Source organism: Rhamphochromis longiceps, linkage group LG4 (genome assembly GCF_057381845.1).
Source record: "Rhamphochromis longiceps isolate RC_006_pf linkage group LG4, R_longiceps_female_GT1.1, whole genome shotgun sequence".
Classification (NCBI taxonomy): domain Eukaryota; kingdom Metazoa; phylum Chordata; class Actinopteri; order Cichliformes; family Cichlidae; genus Rhamphochromis; species Rhamphochromis longiceps.
This window is the reverse complement of record NC_140560.1, coordinates 25460027-25477164: the sequence shown is the minus strand read 5'-3', so window position 1 is coordinate 25477164 and position 17138 is coordinate 25460027. Positions and strand designations below refer to the sequence as shown.

General features: G+C 39.8%; 2 protein-coding genes across 2 annotated transcripts; one reads left to right on the top strand and one right to left on the bottom strand.

The window, feature by feature from the left end:
• Positions 1-204: 204 nt before the first annotated feature.
• hid1a (HID1 domain containing a) lies at positions 205-10956 on the bottom strand. The gene is made up of 19 exons (XM_085405215.1): positions 10719-10956; positions 9839-9988; positions 8785-8955; positions 7977-8093; positions 7179-7285; positions 6932-7048; positions 4731-4938; positions 4586-4642; positions 4351-4491; positions 4168-4258; positions 3925-4076; positions 3745-3823; positions 3471-3635; positions 3117-3344; positions 1665-1816; positions 1498-1584; positions 1315-1406; positions 1048-1206; positions 205-955 (listed from the first exon to the last, which is right to left on the bottom strand). The coding sequence occupies exons 1-19, from the start codon at positions 10782-10784 to the stop codon at positions 892-894; spliced, it is 2403 nt and encodes an 800-aa protein (XP_085261341.1). The 5' UTR covers positions 10785-10956; the 3' UTR covers positions 205-891.
• Positions 10957-11669: 713 nt separating this feature from the next.
• LOC146671708 (protein VCF1) lies at positions 11670-15488 on the top strand. The gene is made up of 3 exons (XM_085404074.1): positions 11670-12243; positions 12683-12800; positions 14330-15488. The coding sequence occupies exons 1-3, from the start codon at positions 12227-12229 to the stop codon at positions 14540-14542; spliced, it is 348 nt and encodes a 115-aa protein (XP_085260200.1). The 5' UTR covers positions 11670-12226; the 3' UTR covers positions 14543-15488.
• The last annotated feature ends 1650 nt before the right edge of the window (positions 15489-17138 follow it).

Genomic DNA, 17138 nt, shown 5'->3' with positions numbered 1-17138 from the left:
ATGTCTTCGTGTTTTCAGTTTTCCCTGTAGAAGGATTCAGTGCAGGGATTTGATATGTGGCGATGCAAATGTGTTCATATAATAAACCTTTTGCAGATTAAGTGACGAACAGGAGCATGATGCCACCTAGTGGTTAACATGTGAAGGTGGCGCTTTTACAGATGGCAGAATTGGACTTTGTGCAGAACTGCTGCTACTTTATGAACTGTTTACACACCTGAAATTTCAGATTTGCTTTACAGCACTGTCATACATAATGTGACCAATGCAGAATTTGCAGATACATATTATATATTAGATATATTTTTTTTCAGGACACTTTAAGGAAAATACAATTTCAGCATAGAACATTATAAGCATTTCTCAAAAATGAAACCTTGTCATATACATAAAAACATACAATCTGTCTCAAAATATAATCACATAAACTTCAACCACAAACGACAACTCAAAAAGGTGCAAGTTCACTTTAAAGCATTTCAAGTACAACAAATAATATTGGAATGATAACTTTGAGCTATACAGGATATGTTACACGTCTTTGAAAGTTAAACAATGTTCCCTCTTTCACTTTTATACTGCTAAAATTTGCCTCAGCCCTTACCAAACACTCCAGTCATCTCAGTGCTTTGACAAACATTCTGCGGTCTTAAGGTTTGAAGAAATGTACAAACACAGTTGTTTATGGACACTAGTGATAATTCAAACACTTTCTATCTTAATATAGAGAGAAATTTCTACTCCACTCATCTGAATGACTCCCCTGTCTAGTTTGGTGGTGTCAGAAGCAAGCAACAGGTTCACAAGGATAGTTTCAACACAATGAGGTTTCCCACAAAACCAGCAGATACTGAAGGGATGAAGAACCCTAGATTCATTTTCATTGACAGTCTACATCCTCTGGATCTCAAATAGTCGGACGTCAGTGTCATACCAGATCGGAGGATCAACATTGCTGAAACAGAAAAAAAGAAAATAATGGATTCGTTTTAATTTGCTTTTGAGGATATCAGTGTCCATAATTCTCGTCTAAAATTTCTAACTCACCGCAAATAAACGACGCCCCACATGTAGGTGCGAAACCACATGGCAGTGCCTGCATTGGCCTGATATTTCCTAATGAGGATGGGGTGAGGAACCGGCAGCAGGCCCACTAATGTGCCATGCTGTAGAAACTTTAGGATCTCTGATTCATCTGTTAGACCTCTGCAATGAAAGACACAGTAGACGTTTACAGCATTTTTAGTAATATATCAAAACAGTTAGAATATGCTTTTTGCAGTCCGATCAAAGCTAAGCGAAGTGTTTGCATACTTGTCGATGCAGATTTTCTCCACCTGAGGCACCAGCACCTGTAGAAGTCTCATGATGGTCTGCAGGGGTAGCTTACATTTCCAAGAGAGGACCTGGGATAAAAGCGAGCAAATCTAAATTGACTTCTCATTCCTCTAAATATCCAACATCTAACAAAAACTGAATGAGAGGCTGAAAGCAAACCCAGTCTGGTGTGGGAGCCCAAAAGGACGTTGACGATGCACTTGACAAACGTCTTCTCTCCATTTCTGCTTCAGTGTAGAAAACATCCTAATAGTGTGAATAAATGCATTTAGAAATATCCTCTTTCCACTGGAGCAAACCAATACACCCCATAAAAAGGCACTTACTTCATTGTCCCTGCCTGAGTTAGACTCCGTGTCGCTGGTCCCAGTGACTGCACTTTGGTCTGGGTGGACAGCGTTTGGGGAGTCTGTCTTTGGAACTGACACCATGGTGCCATCCTCTGATACTTGGGACTTCTCTGTCAGTTTATCAATGCCTACAGGAAACCAGCATCATAAATCACAGGACATTAGTGAATACGTTACAGATGTGTCTGGCGACATTACTTTACTTTTATAGTCTTACCAAAAAATTAAATGCAACACCAACTAATTTTGTGTTGTAACTAAAAAATGCATAGAGACTAAATTAAAGACATATGAATTCAATCTGCTAGTTCTAAGGCAGTCATTTTCATGTGCATGATGTGCATATGTACATGAAATACATGACACTTTATTAGTTATAGATGTTCAGCAGCTTGCATCTAATGAGCTAATAACATGGCAGCAACTCAATGTATCTAGGCATGTAGACATGGTCAAAGCAGCCTGCTGAAATTCCAACCGAGCATCAGAATGGGGAAGAAGGGTAGTTTAAGTGACTGAACATGAAATGGTTGTTGGTACCAGATGTGTTGGTCTGAGTAAGATTTACAGAGAATGGTCTAAAAATAAGAAAATATGGAATGAGCGGCAGTTCTCTGGGTGAAATGTCTTGTTGATGTCAGAAGAGGATGGCCAGACCGCTTTCAGCTTATAGGAAGACAACAGTAATTCCACTTCTTATAATCAAGATACACAGAAGAGCATCTCTGAACACACAAAATATTGAACCTTGAAGCAGATAGGCTACAGCGACAAAAAGCACACCAGGTGCCACCCCTGTCAGCTAAGAACAGGAAACTGAAGCTACAGTTCACACGGGCTGGTGGAAAAACTCTTCCAGGTCTGCTAAGTCTCAAAGTCTCAGTCGGATAGTAGAGACAAAATTTGGTGTGAACAACATAAACGCTTGGCACATTTTGGGCCCCTTATTACCAACTGAGTATTATTTAAACCCCACAGAGGACTTGAGTATTGTTAATGACCTTTATGACCAGTGTACCAATCTCCTAATTGTTGCTTCCAGCAGGATAACGCTCCACGTGACGAATCTCAAATTATGTCTGTTTTTTGAAGAAGATAATGAGTTGACTGTATTTGAATGGCCTCCACAGTCACCAGATCGTAGACCTATAGAGCACCTTTGCAATGTGGTGGAACAGGAGATTCTCATCATGAATTTACAGCCCATAAATGTGCAGTAACTGTGTGGTGTCATGTCAATATGGATCAAAATCTCAGAGAAATGTTTTCCTCACCGTTTTTGAATCTGTGCCATGAAAAATGAAAAGACTTCTGAAAGAAAAATGTGTCCGGCGAAGATATATGTTATGTGCGCTGTGACTACCACACAGTGAATAGATTGTTTTGAAATTACAACATTACCGTACAAACAACACGTAGAGTCATTACCTGGCATAGCAACCAGGCTGGCCTTTAGTGTACCGGGCTCCGCTGGCACTGCAGGGTGTGAGCCCTCCATGGATACAGTCTCTTGGGAGCTGGTGCGGGAAATGACGTCGGGCGACTTCTTCTTCCTTTGCAAAGCCTTCTGGATGGAACTGGGGTCAGAGGGCAGGTTAGCCAGCTGATGGAACACATTACGCTTGCGAATTATGGCATAAACCAGGTTGCAGTTTCCTGGGGAGAGAAACATGGACACTTGTGAAAATAATGTATCTCACAACAAAAGAACTAGATATCTATCTATCTATCTATCTATCTATCTATCTATCTATGCCTTGAATGTCTCCAGCTTTCTCTTACCATCAAACTGGTACTGGATAATGTTGTTGAAAGCCTCGAGAAGGAAAAAAACCAGGTGATGGTTCTGAGCTGCAGAGAACAGGAACCAGGTGGTGGAAAAGGCCTCCAGCAGGTGGAGCAGTTTATTAGCTGCTACCATTGACAGGCTCTTCAAGTAAGGGGAAACTGAAGGATAAGCAGGAGTATTAAAAGGGTGTGAAATAAAAACTGTAACAACTAATTGTCATGGCGTGGTTATGTTGAAAACAAAATCTGAAATCAAATGCGTATTTACCATTTACAATGATGGTTAGTAGGCAGTCAAAGAGAGGCTGGAGACGCTGGTGGCCTGTTGTGATTATCTTGTGAAACACCTAGAAACCAAACAGAGCCACAGCTGTAAAACTTCACTGTATTTGAATTAGTTAGCTATCAAGAAAACTCCCATTTCAGCACAGCAGCAGGTGTGTCTTACCACTATAAGGAGGTCAGCATGAGTCCCTGTGAACACCGGGATGTCCATAGGCACATGGAGAGAATAGGGCTTATTCAAGCGCACGCCAAAGTTTCTCTCACCACTCAGCAACAGCAAAATGAACACACCAATGTGCATAAGTCCAACACGTGCTGCAGAAAAGACAAATCACACCAGAAATTGTTAAATGCATGCTTCTAGTAGAGGTTTGTCGTGTGCAGTGAAGCAACTGAGGAGACTCACACTGGTCTGCTCTCGCGTCATTCAAGTAATAGAGTATAGGAACCAGGATATCTAACACATCGCTGCTCTTCAGGACAAAGAACAGGAACTTCTGTAGTGGGAACACAAAGTAGATTGTGACGTCAAATGAAAGCACCTTTTAATGCATCGCCTCCCCAAAGAAGCCTTTATCTTTGTTCTAACCTTATTGAAGTCGCAAAGTTTCCAGAAAAGCACCAGAAGCTCCTGGTGGAACTGGATCTTCTTGGTGGAGTTAGGCAGGTAAGTCTGGGTCAAAGGGTTGGTCAGCAGACGAGCCAGGCCTTTCAGTACAAAATCAAAGTCCTACCATTGGGAGACCACAAAGATACAGATTTTCACAATACAGTCTTTAAAGTAATGACATTGGAGGATTTTTAAGAAACACTGATATGCATACCTCCTCTCTGTGAATCCTTGACAAATAATTCACAAACAGGTTTTCTGGTCCTGTAGACTGAGCCGAACAAATTCAGAAAGATTTGAATAACATTAATTAAATGCAATAAAGCCATCAAGTGTCTTCGTCACAGTCTTGAAGTTACCTCTTGTTCCTCTATGCTGGATGGAGAGGCAGGGGGGTGGGGAATCCCTCCATCATGCTCCAGTGTCACAATGAGGATCTGTACCGCCTGCTCCACCAGCTGCTCCCGGTAGTCAGAGAAGAGCAGGTGGTTGTACGGGATGCCATAACCCACCGGGTCATAAGCGCACACCACATTCAGGAGAGACGTGAATAGAGGCAGAGCATGTCTAGGGACAAACAAAGATGGTGACAATGTCACTAAATGTCATGCAATCCATCTTTCATTTTTTGCAATTTTATTTACATCTAAGAGATAACTGAACCATGACACATCACCATGGTGATATAGCAAGGTTTATGTCACGAACACTGGGGGGTTTTTGTGACTGAGTTTGAGTGTTGTATTATTTTACTTTCAGCACTTATTCTTGGTTGGTTTCTTTATGTTTATACTCTCAGGCTTTTTTGGTTTCTGAACAAGTATTTGATTTCTTCTCATGGTAGTTTGTTAATATTTAGTTCCTTAAGTCTTCGGTTTCTTTTACCCCCTCTGTGTTCTTTGTATCCTGCTGTCAGCTCTTAGCCTCTGTGGTAGGTGTTTTTCTGTCTTGTTATTTCCTGCTTTATTCTGTCATTTGTCTCCTAGTGTCATGTTTTAATTTTACTTATTATTCTGATTTAGTTCAGCTGTGTGTCCCAGGTTCCTCCTCACTGCACCAATAACCCCTCTGTGTATTTATAATCACTATCTTCCTTTGTCCTTTGCCAGGCCGTCTGTGTTCTCAGCCTGTTCAGTCCGATCTGTTTGTTATGGTTCCTTGGTTTCAGTGGTCGATTTTCTGCTTTTTATTTGTATTGACTTATACTCCACTAGAAGAAAAGTCATTATTATTTAGCAAGATTGGCCTCTATAGTCTGCATTTGGCTCCTTTTGCGTACATCACTACATTTGTGTGTGTGTGTGTGTGTGTGTGTGTGTGTGTGTGTGTGTGTGTGTGTGTGTGTGTGTGTGTGTGTGTGTGTGTGTGTGTGTGTCATGGTAAATAGTCAAAACCTTCTGTCAGTTCTAAGGTTTACATATCAGGAAATTATTAAAACATTTTCTAGTCCTTACTGTGTCACCCTAAGATGAACAACAGCATGACATATTACACTTTATCTTTATTTATTTAAAAACTGATATGAAATTGAAGAAAATGCACCATTCAGTAGCTTGAAGAACTGCCTTTATCAGCAATAACTAGAACTACTTGTTTTCTCTATGACTTTATCAGTCTTTTCCATCATTATGGACTCTTCTTTACATGCATAACCCAGTTTCAGCCAAACTTTAGATATCAGACAGAAGGCCCCACATTTGACTCTAGAATAATTTGGTATACAGAAAAGTTCAGGGTCAGCTCAGTGACTGCAAAGTGCCCAAGAAAACAAGCATAAATCATCACCTTTTATAATTGGTATGAGGTGTTTGTGCTGATATGCCTTGTTTGGTTCTCTCTAAATGTGGTGCTTTGCATGATGACCAAACATTTCTGCTTTGGTCTTGTTTGCATAAAAGACACTGGTGTTTTCAGATGCAACTTTTCACATCTAAGCCATTCTTTTTAGAGAGAAGATGCTTGTGTTTTTCTTATCGCTTTGAAAAAACATTAACTTTTTTCTTTTTGAGTCTGACATGCAGCTTGGGTTTTTTGCACTTTCTGTGAGCACTGTGCTGTCTGACCTTTGGGTAAATTTGCTGGGATGCCCACTCCTGAAGATACTGGTAGCTGTCTTGCAATATTTTCCACTTGTGAATAATGTCTCTCGCTGAAAAACAATTGAAACTGCCTTATAAACCTCCCACTGCCAAAATATCTGTTTTTTTAGAAGTTGTCGCACTTGCTGATGATCAGTTAATGACGTATATTTGGTTAGCAGCACCTGGCTGCTCTTAATTCCCATGGAACCAGTAAGGATGTACTTGGTTTTGTCACACACCGCTTCTGTAGTCTGGTTTAAGTTGTGTTAAGTGATAAATGACATGCTGTCATATGCCATAGTTCATCTGAGGTTGTATTTACCTCATTTTGAGATGTGCTAAGGGCTATTTTTTTTTTTATCGTGTCCTGTGAGTAAAACTTTAGAATTGGATTTTAAAATTTGTGTACTTCTCCTTCTTTCTTTTTTTTTTTTTTAAATCATTGCTGTATGTGTGCATGTGCTTTTATTTTCCATTACCTGTTTTCTGTTGAGCAGAAAAATGTCACCCAAGGATTGAGGATAGTGTTGTCTGATGAAGGAGGGAGGTACATGGCCTCGGAGAAGCAGGTCAGTAATAATCTCAACAGTTCTGTCCTGAAGGATGGAGATTGAAAAGACAGAAAAGACAAAAAAGAAAAAAGAAAAGTAAATCACACACACAAAAATAAGATTACATTTTAGCTTTTACCACACATGAGATTTTACACACTTGAGGCCAACTCACCTATTCAGATCATGGATGTAGTTTAGAGGGGGCGACTGTGCAAATCCCACCCCTGCCTCCCAAATGTATTCACAGCTGTCTATAGACTGCATGCTCTCTACTGAGTCCTGGATAAAGTCACACACACAGACGTACACACACACAAAAAAAATCCAGTCAAATAGCTTTATAGCTACATTTCCTGGTCTTAGATTTGCAAAGTAATTTATTCAGTGACTTAGACTCAATTGTAGATAATGGGAAGATTGACATTGTCAAACATTGTTAACTCCTGGTAAGAAATAGCTTATGAAACCTGATTTCTGGTATATGAATTCTAATATTCTGCCATTGCCATCCAGATTGTGGGTAGGTATAATTTGCTGTTGCTGTCACTTTTTATATAAAAGATAATTTCACTTTAGTTGCCATAACAGACTTTTCTGACATCTACCTTAGCACTGAAATGATTACATGAACAGCAATGGGGAGTTCAAAGTTACAGACTGAGCAACATTCTTTTCATACTCATGGAGAATTCTTCCTTTGTCGCTGAGAAAGTATCAGCCACCAGAACCTAGCTCGGTGCTTCGGTCAAACTTGAGTGGCAGGTTAGTTGGGAAATCTTTGATCAGGAAGAAGGAAACAGTGCTTGAAGAAATATGTCTAACGTCTGGAACAATGTTAGAGACTAAGGTCAAGGAATAAATGTTTGTGCTGCACTATTCTGTCAGCAGTAACTTCTTTTGCTGGATGGAGGTAGGATGACAAATTAATGACACTGGACTGTACCGTGTCAGAAGGACAGCTGTTACTCACAGGGCCCCTCTTGTGACTATGCACAGTGAAGTCAGGGCAGAAGAGGAGGTCAGCGATAGCCAGGAGCAGCGACTCGGCCAGTGGTCGAGCTCCTTCATCATCATCCAGCTCGTCTGTCTGAAAAAATGTGGAAAAAGTGGAATCCTTCAAAAATATTTACATTTTTTTAAAGAAAAGGAAGAGAATACACCTTTTTATATCTGGAATGAGGGAATTTAGGTTCACTGGAATAAAGCATTCCCACTTGGGAAAGCACAGGGCTTATAACCACTGTTCCCTATAAGCTGAGTGCATGAGCAATCGCGCACTGCTGACACAGTCTCCGCGCACAGAAAATCAGCGAAATAAAATAAATACATGTATTTACTTTAATTCCAATTCAGGCTGGATTTTTTTTCTTTTTGTGTGTGTGATTTTCTGTGTGGGGAGACCGTGTCAGCAGTATGCGATTGCTCACGCGCTCAGCTTAGAGGGAACATTGCAACTAATTTATTAGGTGAATCCATCTTTATATAAGTAAAATAAGAAAGCTTCCGAGAAGCTTGTTGACACTCTGTCATATTTTTTTAGAAACAAACAAAAGCAGTATTTAGTGTTACAAGTGATTTAAAAACCCGCTGAATGTGATGAGTATATTTATGAATATTTTTATCTAGCTATCTATTTTCTTAACTCCTGATCCAGCCTTGTGAGCACTGTGATAGACTGGTGACCTCTCCAGTGTGTGCCTCGATTTTCTTCCATACAACCATGGATACACAATGTTAATCTGTGACAAACTGATCTTCCTTTTCCCATGCCAACTCACCCCAGCCCGCCCAGCACCAGGCACTGTGGACCAGAAAAATCCTCTCCAGTCCTGGTCCTCAAAGATGTAGGGAAGGATGCGGGTCAGGATGCGACAGCAATTCAGGACTACCTGCTTTTCTTTCTCAGAGGGACAACCAGACTCTGCTCCCTGGACAAGCTTCTCCACGGCCTGAAGAATCCAGAAACATTGTAAGTGGGTGATTATATTTAGTATGGAACATAATATCTAGTATCTACATCTTCTGTACTGATATAGGGCACTGATCATTTAATTCAGTTTGATATTGTGTTTTAATTCAATTTAAAAACAGTGAATATGCTTCAGCTACACTGGTGCTAGAACTTGTTTAGTTAATGAAGCATGACCCACACAGCACACCTCACCACACATCAAGGATCTATAGTGTTTTATAACATTTTTTTGAAATAATATAATTATTTTAACACTGAATTCTTTCCAAACCAGAATGTCACCATGAGAAAAACAGCTATCCATCCATAATCATAGATTTTAATCTATGCTTATAATAATTTCCAATCAACTTTTAGTTTGAGGACATAAAGATATTATAGCAGTTATCAAGAGTCATGCTCATTTGTTTGTTAGGAAACATGGCACCATGTTAAGCACCAGCAGTCTTACCAACAAACAGACAAGCATACTTAATCTCTGTATCTGCAATTTTTGGACCAAAAACAAAAATTTACTTGGTGATTTATTATCTAAATTTAATCAAATACACGCTGCAGATAAGCAAGCTAAAAATAAGCAAGAACCCCTTTGAACCTGCTCAGCTTTCAAGGGCTCTCATCCCCACCTCTTCATTTAATTATGCTGTGAGCCCCACTGTGTTTGTTTCTGACAGGCAGCTTCAAAACGGAAGCTGGTGGCTAGAGACGGGAAGCAACGGGAAAAGGAAGGGGAGCTGACTCATTTATTCAGACATCTAAGAGCCTGTGCAGGGCTCTGCAGTCAAAATAAAGCACAGTTTCCAAACAACAGCATTCCATTATGTAACACAAAATGCGCCGAGAGTTTATTTAATGCTTACTTTATAACAAAGGGTCGCTAAATTCGAGGGGGACTCCTCTCGAACAGCTCTTATCTCTGCAGCTGGCACCAGTGCGAAAACATCCTGGACCGTGGTGGTGGTGTCTGCCCAGAACTGATCCCAGAAGGCATCGTCTGTGGCTTCCACTGGCTGGAGAAAAATATGTGCACATTTCAGTTCCCTTTGAAGCAAAGCTGAGCATTTAACCTCGGCCAGACGTCTTATTTTATTTTATTTTATTTACAACAGCCTTGATCTTGCGCTGCACAGCATTAAAATCGCATCTGAGACCTTTACCTTCATACAAAGATGTACACGCTTATCCTTTATTTATACATAATCAGAGCTCATGGCAATGTCAACACAATTGGTTGTTCTAGCAGCAGCGCAAACAGTATCTGTGACACTGACGGCACAGTCCACCTGCCGCATCTGCAAACGTAGTCCAGACCTACGTCATCACCTTTGATTTTGCTGTACGCCATAATGTATAATCATCTGAACTGAACGCGTACAGCATTGAAAAACCAAACAAGCAAAAAACAAACAAACAAACAAAAACAAATTACGGTGACTCACAAAACAGATTCTGTGACAATTTAATCCAGTTTAATAAAAATACGACACAGGCCTGTTTGCCGCGTTACATTCAGGTGATAAATATTTATAATCTGCAAAATAATAAACAGACGTGACCCAAAAAGGCTGCATGCAACACGAGATTAGTTTATTTTTATTTATATATATTTTCTTTTGCTCCTGCGTCGCAAGCGTTATCCCTTCATCTCGTCGACGATGCTCTTCGGTGCGCCCACTGGCTCTGTCTTTTAACGATTTATTTAGTTGGATAGAATATATATATAAACTGCTCATAACCCACCTGTGTTTTGGTCGTGAGCTGGATCACTGCCTTCCTGAAGTTCAATTTAGAGTCGGTGCTGCCCATTGCGGTTATTTGCCTTTATACACAGAAGGACCGCCGCTACTGACAATCCCTGATAATCTCACCTTCGTCCTTCGCTCGAGTCATTGGCGGAGACAATTTTTCACTCTATTGGCTGACTGGGCAAGCAGGCTGCACTACAGACTGCAACTTCCGGGTTGAAAATGTGCCAGCCACTTACTTCAGAGTGGATATTTTGTTTTAAGCCTTCTATCTGCCATACAACAGAAAATACAATATAATACATGGCAACCTAATCTGCACGTCTACTCTTCAGTATAAAATATCCATAAGAAGGTATATGTGGAAATAGACTTCAGCTTACTGCTTTGTTGACTTGTTTCTATTTAATAGTCTCAGCCCTCAAGACAAACATTATGACAATAAATGTGTTTGCAAATGGCGACATCCTATGGGGAAATTAATGTGGTATAAATGGGGTTGACTTGATCAGTACATTTTCAGGGTTGATGTGCTGTTTAAAGTCAGTTCTTGTGTAGAACGTAAGTCTCTGAATGCTTTGTTACTTTCGGTTACCACAGAATCCGGGAACAAGAGCAAGAGATTTGTGCATTTGACTGACATCGAACCAAAAACTTGCTTCTAAAGCGAATGTACAAATTTCACACTATAATTGCTAGAATACTGTTACCTTTAGGCGTTCTTCCTTTCAGTCCCAAGCCACCTCATATTTTTACTTATGAAAAAGGAAAAGCATGCATTACACAAGTTAGCTTTATTTTCTGTTGCTTATTTCTGTTGCCCTTGTTATTAACCTTCACGTCTATATTGGTATATATATATGCTTTGTTCTCCCAAAAAAACAAAGCCATGTGAGTTAGGGTTCGTTTTTTCCTATTGGTCTTTAAAGGCACCATAATTGGTCTTTGCGCAGGCGCGGTGCCATGTAAACACAACAGTTGCGGTTGGTTGTGCGTGTTATCAGTTGCAAGTATCGTTGGCTAGGTTGAGTTTGAACGCTAGTAATTTTATTTCGATTTAAGAGCGCAATAGTTCCGAAAGGGAGTAAAAATTGTACTGCGTGCTGTAGTTAGCTAACATATGATAAGAGGATTCCCGTTAGCTTGCGGTGACGTTAGCATTAGCTTTGAACCTATGATAAAGCGCTTTAGGACAGGCTTGTTAACTACCTAGCTCGTCAACGCCTGATCTTTTTTTGTTGTCAATTAGCGCCACGTTGATTTTTTTGTGTGGTTTATCACTCTAACTGATGTCTTTGGCACTGTGACTGAAATGGAAAACCGTATCGCATTGTTATTGAGCGTAATTAGCTAATCAGGCAAAGTTAGCTAAACTAACAGGCCGTCGACAGACAGGAAACGAGCTCCGTTAACCAGCAAATAACGACAGCCAACCGGCTCCTCCTGTCTGCTCAGAAGAAAATAAAAAGAAGAATCTCATTTAGGTTGCTCAAGTGTTATCATATGTTGACTGAAAGCAGGTGAGCTTACAATATAACTCCATTTGAGTAGATTGAGTAGTGATTGAACGAGAGTTGGCTCGACGTTTCCGTGGCCTTTGTTGCAGGACCCACGTAAAATATTGAATATGCTAACAAAATAAGCATGGTTCCAGCAACCGTAACTGGTCACAGCAACTGTATTACTTTAACAACTGTAGTGCTGTAGGTCTATGGTGTCTTCGAAGTACCGTTGAGAATATACCGAGCTAGCTGGTCTTGAATATAACAATGGCAGCTTGCAGTGACTTTGCATAATAATCGTCATGTATACACTGTAGCAGGGATAAGTCATTGCTTTTAAATTCGTCTACTCTACAGTTAACTGAGGAGTTAGGTCTCATATGTTGCTTACACTTGTTTTTAATAAGTTGGTGAGGCCAAATTAATCTTTACCTATTTTGGCTTTCTACCTGAACAGGAAACGGCAGCACAGTGGTGGTGATGAGGAGAATGGCCACCTGGTGCCCCAAGCCAAAAGGCAGACCAGAGCACATCCCATCTCTCCTGAGCCAGGGCGTGATGCCTGGGACTCTGAGGTACAAGCGTTAACTGAAACTTGCATTAAGCATGTTATTCAGTTCATTTAGAAACTATAGAGGGAAGGTAACATGATACTCACAGAAACCTGAATAGAAATGCAGAATAAGCATTTCTCATTTTTTTGCATGTCATTAAGAAAATTTTGATATTACACAAAGATGACTGGTGTGAATACAAAGTGCAGTTTTTAAATGATGGTTTCATTTATTAAGGGGAAAAAGCTATCCAAACCTACCTGGCCCTATGTGAACAAGTAAACCTAATAACTACTTGTGCCATCCTTTGACCCAAGAACTGCAGTCTAGCTTTTGATAACTGGCTACGAGTCCTTCACATTACTGTAAATGAATTTTTGCCCTTTCTTTTTTACAGAATTGTTTTAATTCAGCTACACTCTCTAGGTTTTTGAGCACTTTTCGAGTTCAGGACAAACCCAAAGCATCCGAATCTGATTTGAGTCTAGAATTTGACTAGGTCAGTCCAAAGCTGTCCATTTTTTTGTTTTCTTGAGCCATTCAAAGGTGGCTTGCTTGTGTGTTTTTAGATAAGTCCGACTGCATTGACTAGTGTGTTTGAGCTTCATGGCACAAACTGATCAACAGACTTTCTCCCTTAAACGTTACCTACCATATTTGACTTTTAATGTAATGTTGGCAGCACAGTGGTTGGCACTGTTCTGTCACAGCAAGAATGTCCTGGGTTCAATTCCACTATCAGGCCGGGGTCTTTCTGTGTGGAGTCTGCATGTTCTCCCTGTGTTTGTGTGGGTTCTCTCCGGGTACTCCGGCTTCCTCCCACAGCCCAAAGACATGCAGTTAATAGGGATATGTTAATTGGAACCTCTAAATTGCCCATAGATATGAATGCGGGTGCAACTAGTTGTGTGTGTGTGTGTGTGTGTGTGTGTGTATTAGCCCTGCGACGGACTGGCAACCTGTCCAGGGTGCACCCTGCCTCTTGCCCTATAACAGCTGGCATAGGCTCCAGCACCCCTGCAACCCTGAAAAAAAGATAAGCAGTAGAGAATAGATGGATATGATGTTGATGTACAAATTAAATTTTATGCTGGTACTAATGAAACTCAAACCTTATTTTCCAAAACTTTCAATTAAAGATATTAAGATTTAAGATCATTTAAAACATGCATTTTGTGTTCATTCAGGTTATCTTTGTCTAATGCTAAAATTGGTTTGACCTGAAACATGTCAGTTTTCCAAATCTGCAATAAAAGAAAACAAGTACACTTACTTGCACCCATAATGTCACTGTGCAGATGAAACTGTTGTAAAATCATGACTGCTTGTTCCTTAGTTTGAAATATCCCTCTGTTTTCCTGTATTAGTCTGTGTACATGTGGTATTTTAACTTTGTAGTATTTAATTTTATTTTTAGTCAGGAGCTTTGAATTTTACTAGATGCAGATTTAAAGTAGTATCTGTTTCACTTTGTATGATATTAAATTCCACGTTGATGTGCAGACCCTGGATTCTAACATTCTAATGGTAATGTAATATCTGCATTTCAGTCATCCAACAGTGAGAGCAGCAGCAGCATCAGCAGTCCTGAACGTGCAGCTGGGAGCTGCGTCAGTCAGTGTGCTCAGGGCCCCTGCAGTCCGCTTAGTGTGGGCAATTCTTTTGAGCCCACGAACCCAGTGTCCTACCTGCATATCAACCGCATCCTGAAGGATGCCCACTTCCAGAGCCTTCAAAACCGAGGTCACCTGAGAGACACATGATGACATAACGTCCCTCTGTCTGTCGCCAGAGGATTGAAGCCCTGAGATGAGTATGAGGATCACATGCTGAGTCACTTCACACATCTCTTCCCTACCCATCTCCACTGTGGTATGTCACAGCTCTATAGATGTGTGGATGGAGACCAGGATCTGGTCATGTGTCTGAGGATGGTTCATCATTAAAATAAATCATAATGATAATCATTTTAGCAATAATAACTGTGATCAACAACCATTCTTTTGATCCACTTATTTTCCGACCAGTCTGGTTTACGTGCTTCTCTATGAGCCTTATTGTGACTAGAAGATGATGATGAATCCATGTATTTTGTCTTAAATGTTGTGTGAAAACAAAGCAAGCTGTCAAGGTGCCACCATACACAATTTTAGGCTGGTCAGTGTGACTGCTTTAGGCTTCTAGTAGGGGAATGGGGGTTGTAAAATGCTGAATCAGATGTCTGTGTAAGTACATAGACCAGTCTCAGGGAGGATTTGCACTTGTCTTGGACTGCTCATTTGCTTTCATAATCAGACAGGGACTACTTTATGGGGGGCTGTAGAAACCATGGCTGTTAACTTGGCAAAGGACAAGATCTTTTCAACCCTTAATTATTTAAATACCTGATTTACTGTTTTGTAAATGCATCTCAATCAAACGTGTTAGAGTTGGGTCACGGAGAAGGTCACATTTTTGAAGGATTGATAACACTCCACTACAGAGAATTTCCAACAGTTTGACTGGTAAAATATTTTCAGTGCCATTGCATTCTTGTGTTCATTTTCATGTAGTTTAATTTACTTCTGATTTTGAAATTTACCATGTGTGGATCACTTGAATCACACTTTTTGTTAGTTCATGTTAATAATAACAAGATACTGAATTAAAAAAAAATAAATAAAAAGATGGACCAGTGCTTTTGCTTTTTTTTTTTTTTTTTTTTTTTTTTCTCAATTCAGTACCTTGTTATTTTAGTTTGAAAGCCAAGGCACTGCTAACCAGCTAGCCCCACCTTTTTTCTGCTAGCTGGGAAACTTTCAGCTGCCTTCAGTGAGTCTGTTATCCCAAGAAGGCTCTTTTCTGGCTCGGTACGAAATCAGCTGTAAGCTGAAAGGTCACTTCAGCCAGAATCTGCAGCAGACGCAGAAATTGTACATGTTTCATAATGCAAAGCTCAGCAGACGTGCAGATCAGGACAAGAACCAACATCTTTAACTGTAGTCCAATTCAATGGCGTTTAAGTCTATTTGTGGAACGTGATAAGTACTGGAGAGGCAGGGAAATGACATGAAAACCACGAGAATAGCCTCCTGGCCAACATGGGAGCTAGGGTAAGGTAGTTAATTCCAATTAGACCTAAAATAATATACCTCTGTATTGCAAGTTTTGTGAAAGTTATCTGATAAGATTGGTCGACCACTCAGCCCTTAATGCAGACTGAATCATCTATAATAAGGTGCATGTAATTATAATGTTACTGTTTTAAATAACAACTGGATGAAGCCATTTCCAAATGAATATAATAACGATCAAAAGGGACAGTGGGAATGCTCTTATTTGTCTGTATTATTATTTTTTCTTATAATAATGACAATAGAGGCTGGTTGGTATAAAATTGAGTGGACAAAGCTGACTAACAAAAACACAAGAGTACTTTGATTATTGTGAGTTGAGCTCAGACGAAGTAAAGATAATTTTAGTGTTTTGTGACCATGGAAAAGTGATCCAGTATGTTACCTTTTTATCTCGTGACCACAAAGAGAAATCCAAACAGTAATAACACCCATTAGCTCTACAGCCTTCCAGATGTCTTATTTTCTCAGTTTTTTTTTGTTTTTTGTTTTTTTTCTTTCTTTCCTTTATTGTACAGGGGATGGTGCATTTGGGGGACAGCTAGTTGTTTCTGTCCAGACAGAGTTGCGGTGCAGCCTTTTAGGTTTAAAAAATAAAAAATAGGCTTGGACTGCAATTATTACTGGAGCCACTAAAGAGCAGATAGTTTTTTCTGCCTGTGCACTACCATTCAGATATTGCTGCATGAGTGTCCCTCTGCACCAAACATCCAGGTGGGTTTCTAGCATCCTGTTGGGATTGATTTATTTAAATCATTGTCCCAGGACTAAACTCAGTTGTTGTTTTTCTTTTATTTTAATTTTTAAACTGGCATGGCAGAAATGAAAGCCTTTTGAAGATGTGGTTTATTTTTGTTCAATTTTATATTTTTTCTATATTATATATTTAGTAATGTACATGATATTAATGTGGCAATGATTCTTTTGTGAATATCCTCTCATTTCATAAATAAAATTTATTGATTTTTCAACAGTTGTCTTTTCTTTTTTTTGCTTCTGGTCACCAAATGATTTATGCTTTCCAAAGTAATGATGTCTTTTGGTTTGTTGTTAATATATCAACTCTTAATTTTCAGTGCGAGAAGGAATGTTTTCTATTGGCTATTCATGCTGTCAGGTTTGCTCATTGTGGAAAGTCTATGCATACAGGTATCCCATCTATCCACTTTTTTTTTTCCTCCAGTAATGAATGGCTCCCCATGCACTGAGACCATCTTTAATGAGACATGACCTGTGTCTAAGGGAA

Excerpts from the sequence above, each read along its gene's own strand:
- hid1a (XM_085405215.1), bottom strand. The coding sequence starts at position 10,784 with ATGGGCAGCACCGACTCTAAATTGAACTTCAGGAAGGCAGTGATCCAG. Across the intron at positions 8,094-8,784 it reads CTGGTGCTGGGCGGGCTGGG|ACAGACGAGCTGGATGATGA; the intron begins GTGAGTTGGCAT and ends ACATTTTTTCAG. Across the intron at positions 1,407-1,497 it reads GGGCTCCCACACCAGACTGG|GTCCTCTCTTGGAAATGTAA; the intron begins GTTTGCTTTCAG and ends CTTTTATCCCAG.
- LOC146671708 (XM_085404074.1), top strand. Across the intron at positions 12,801-14,329 it reads GTGATGCCTGGGACTCTGAG|TCATCCAACAGTGAGAGCAG; the intron begins GTACAAGCGTTA and ends TCTGCATTTCAG.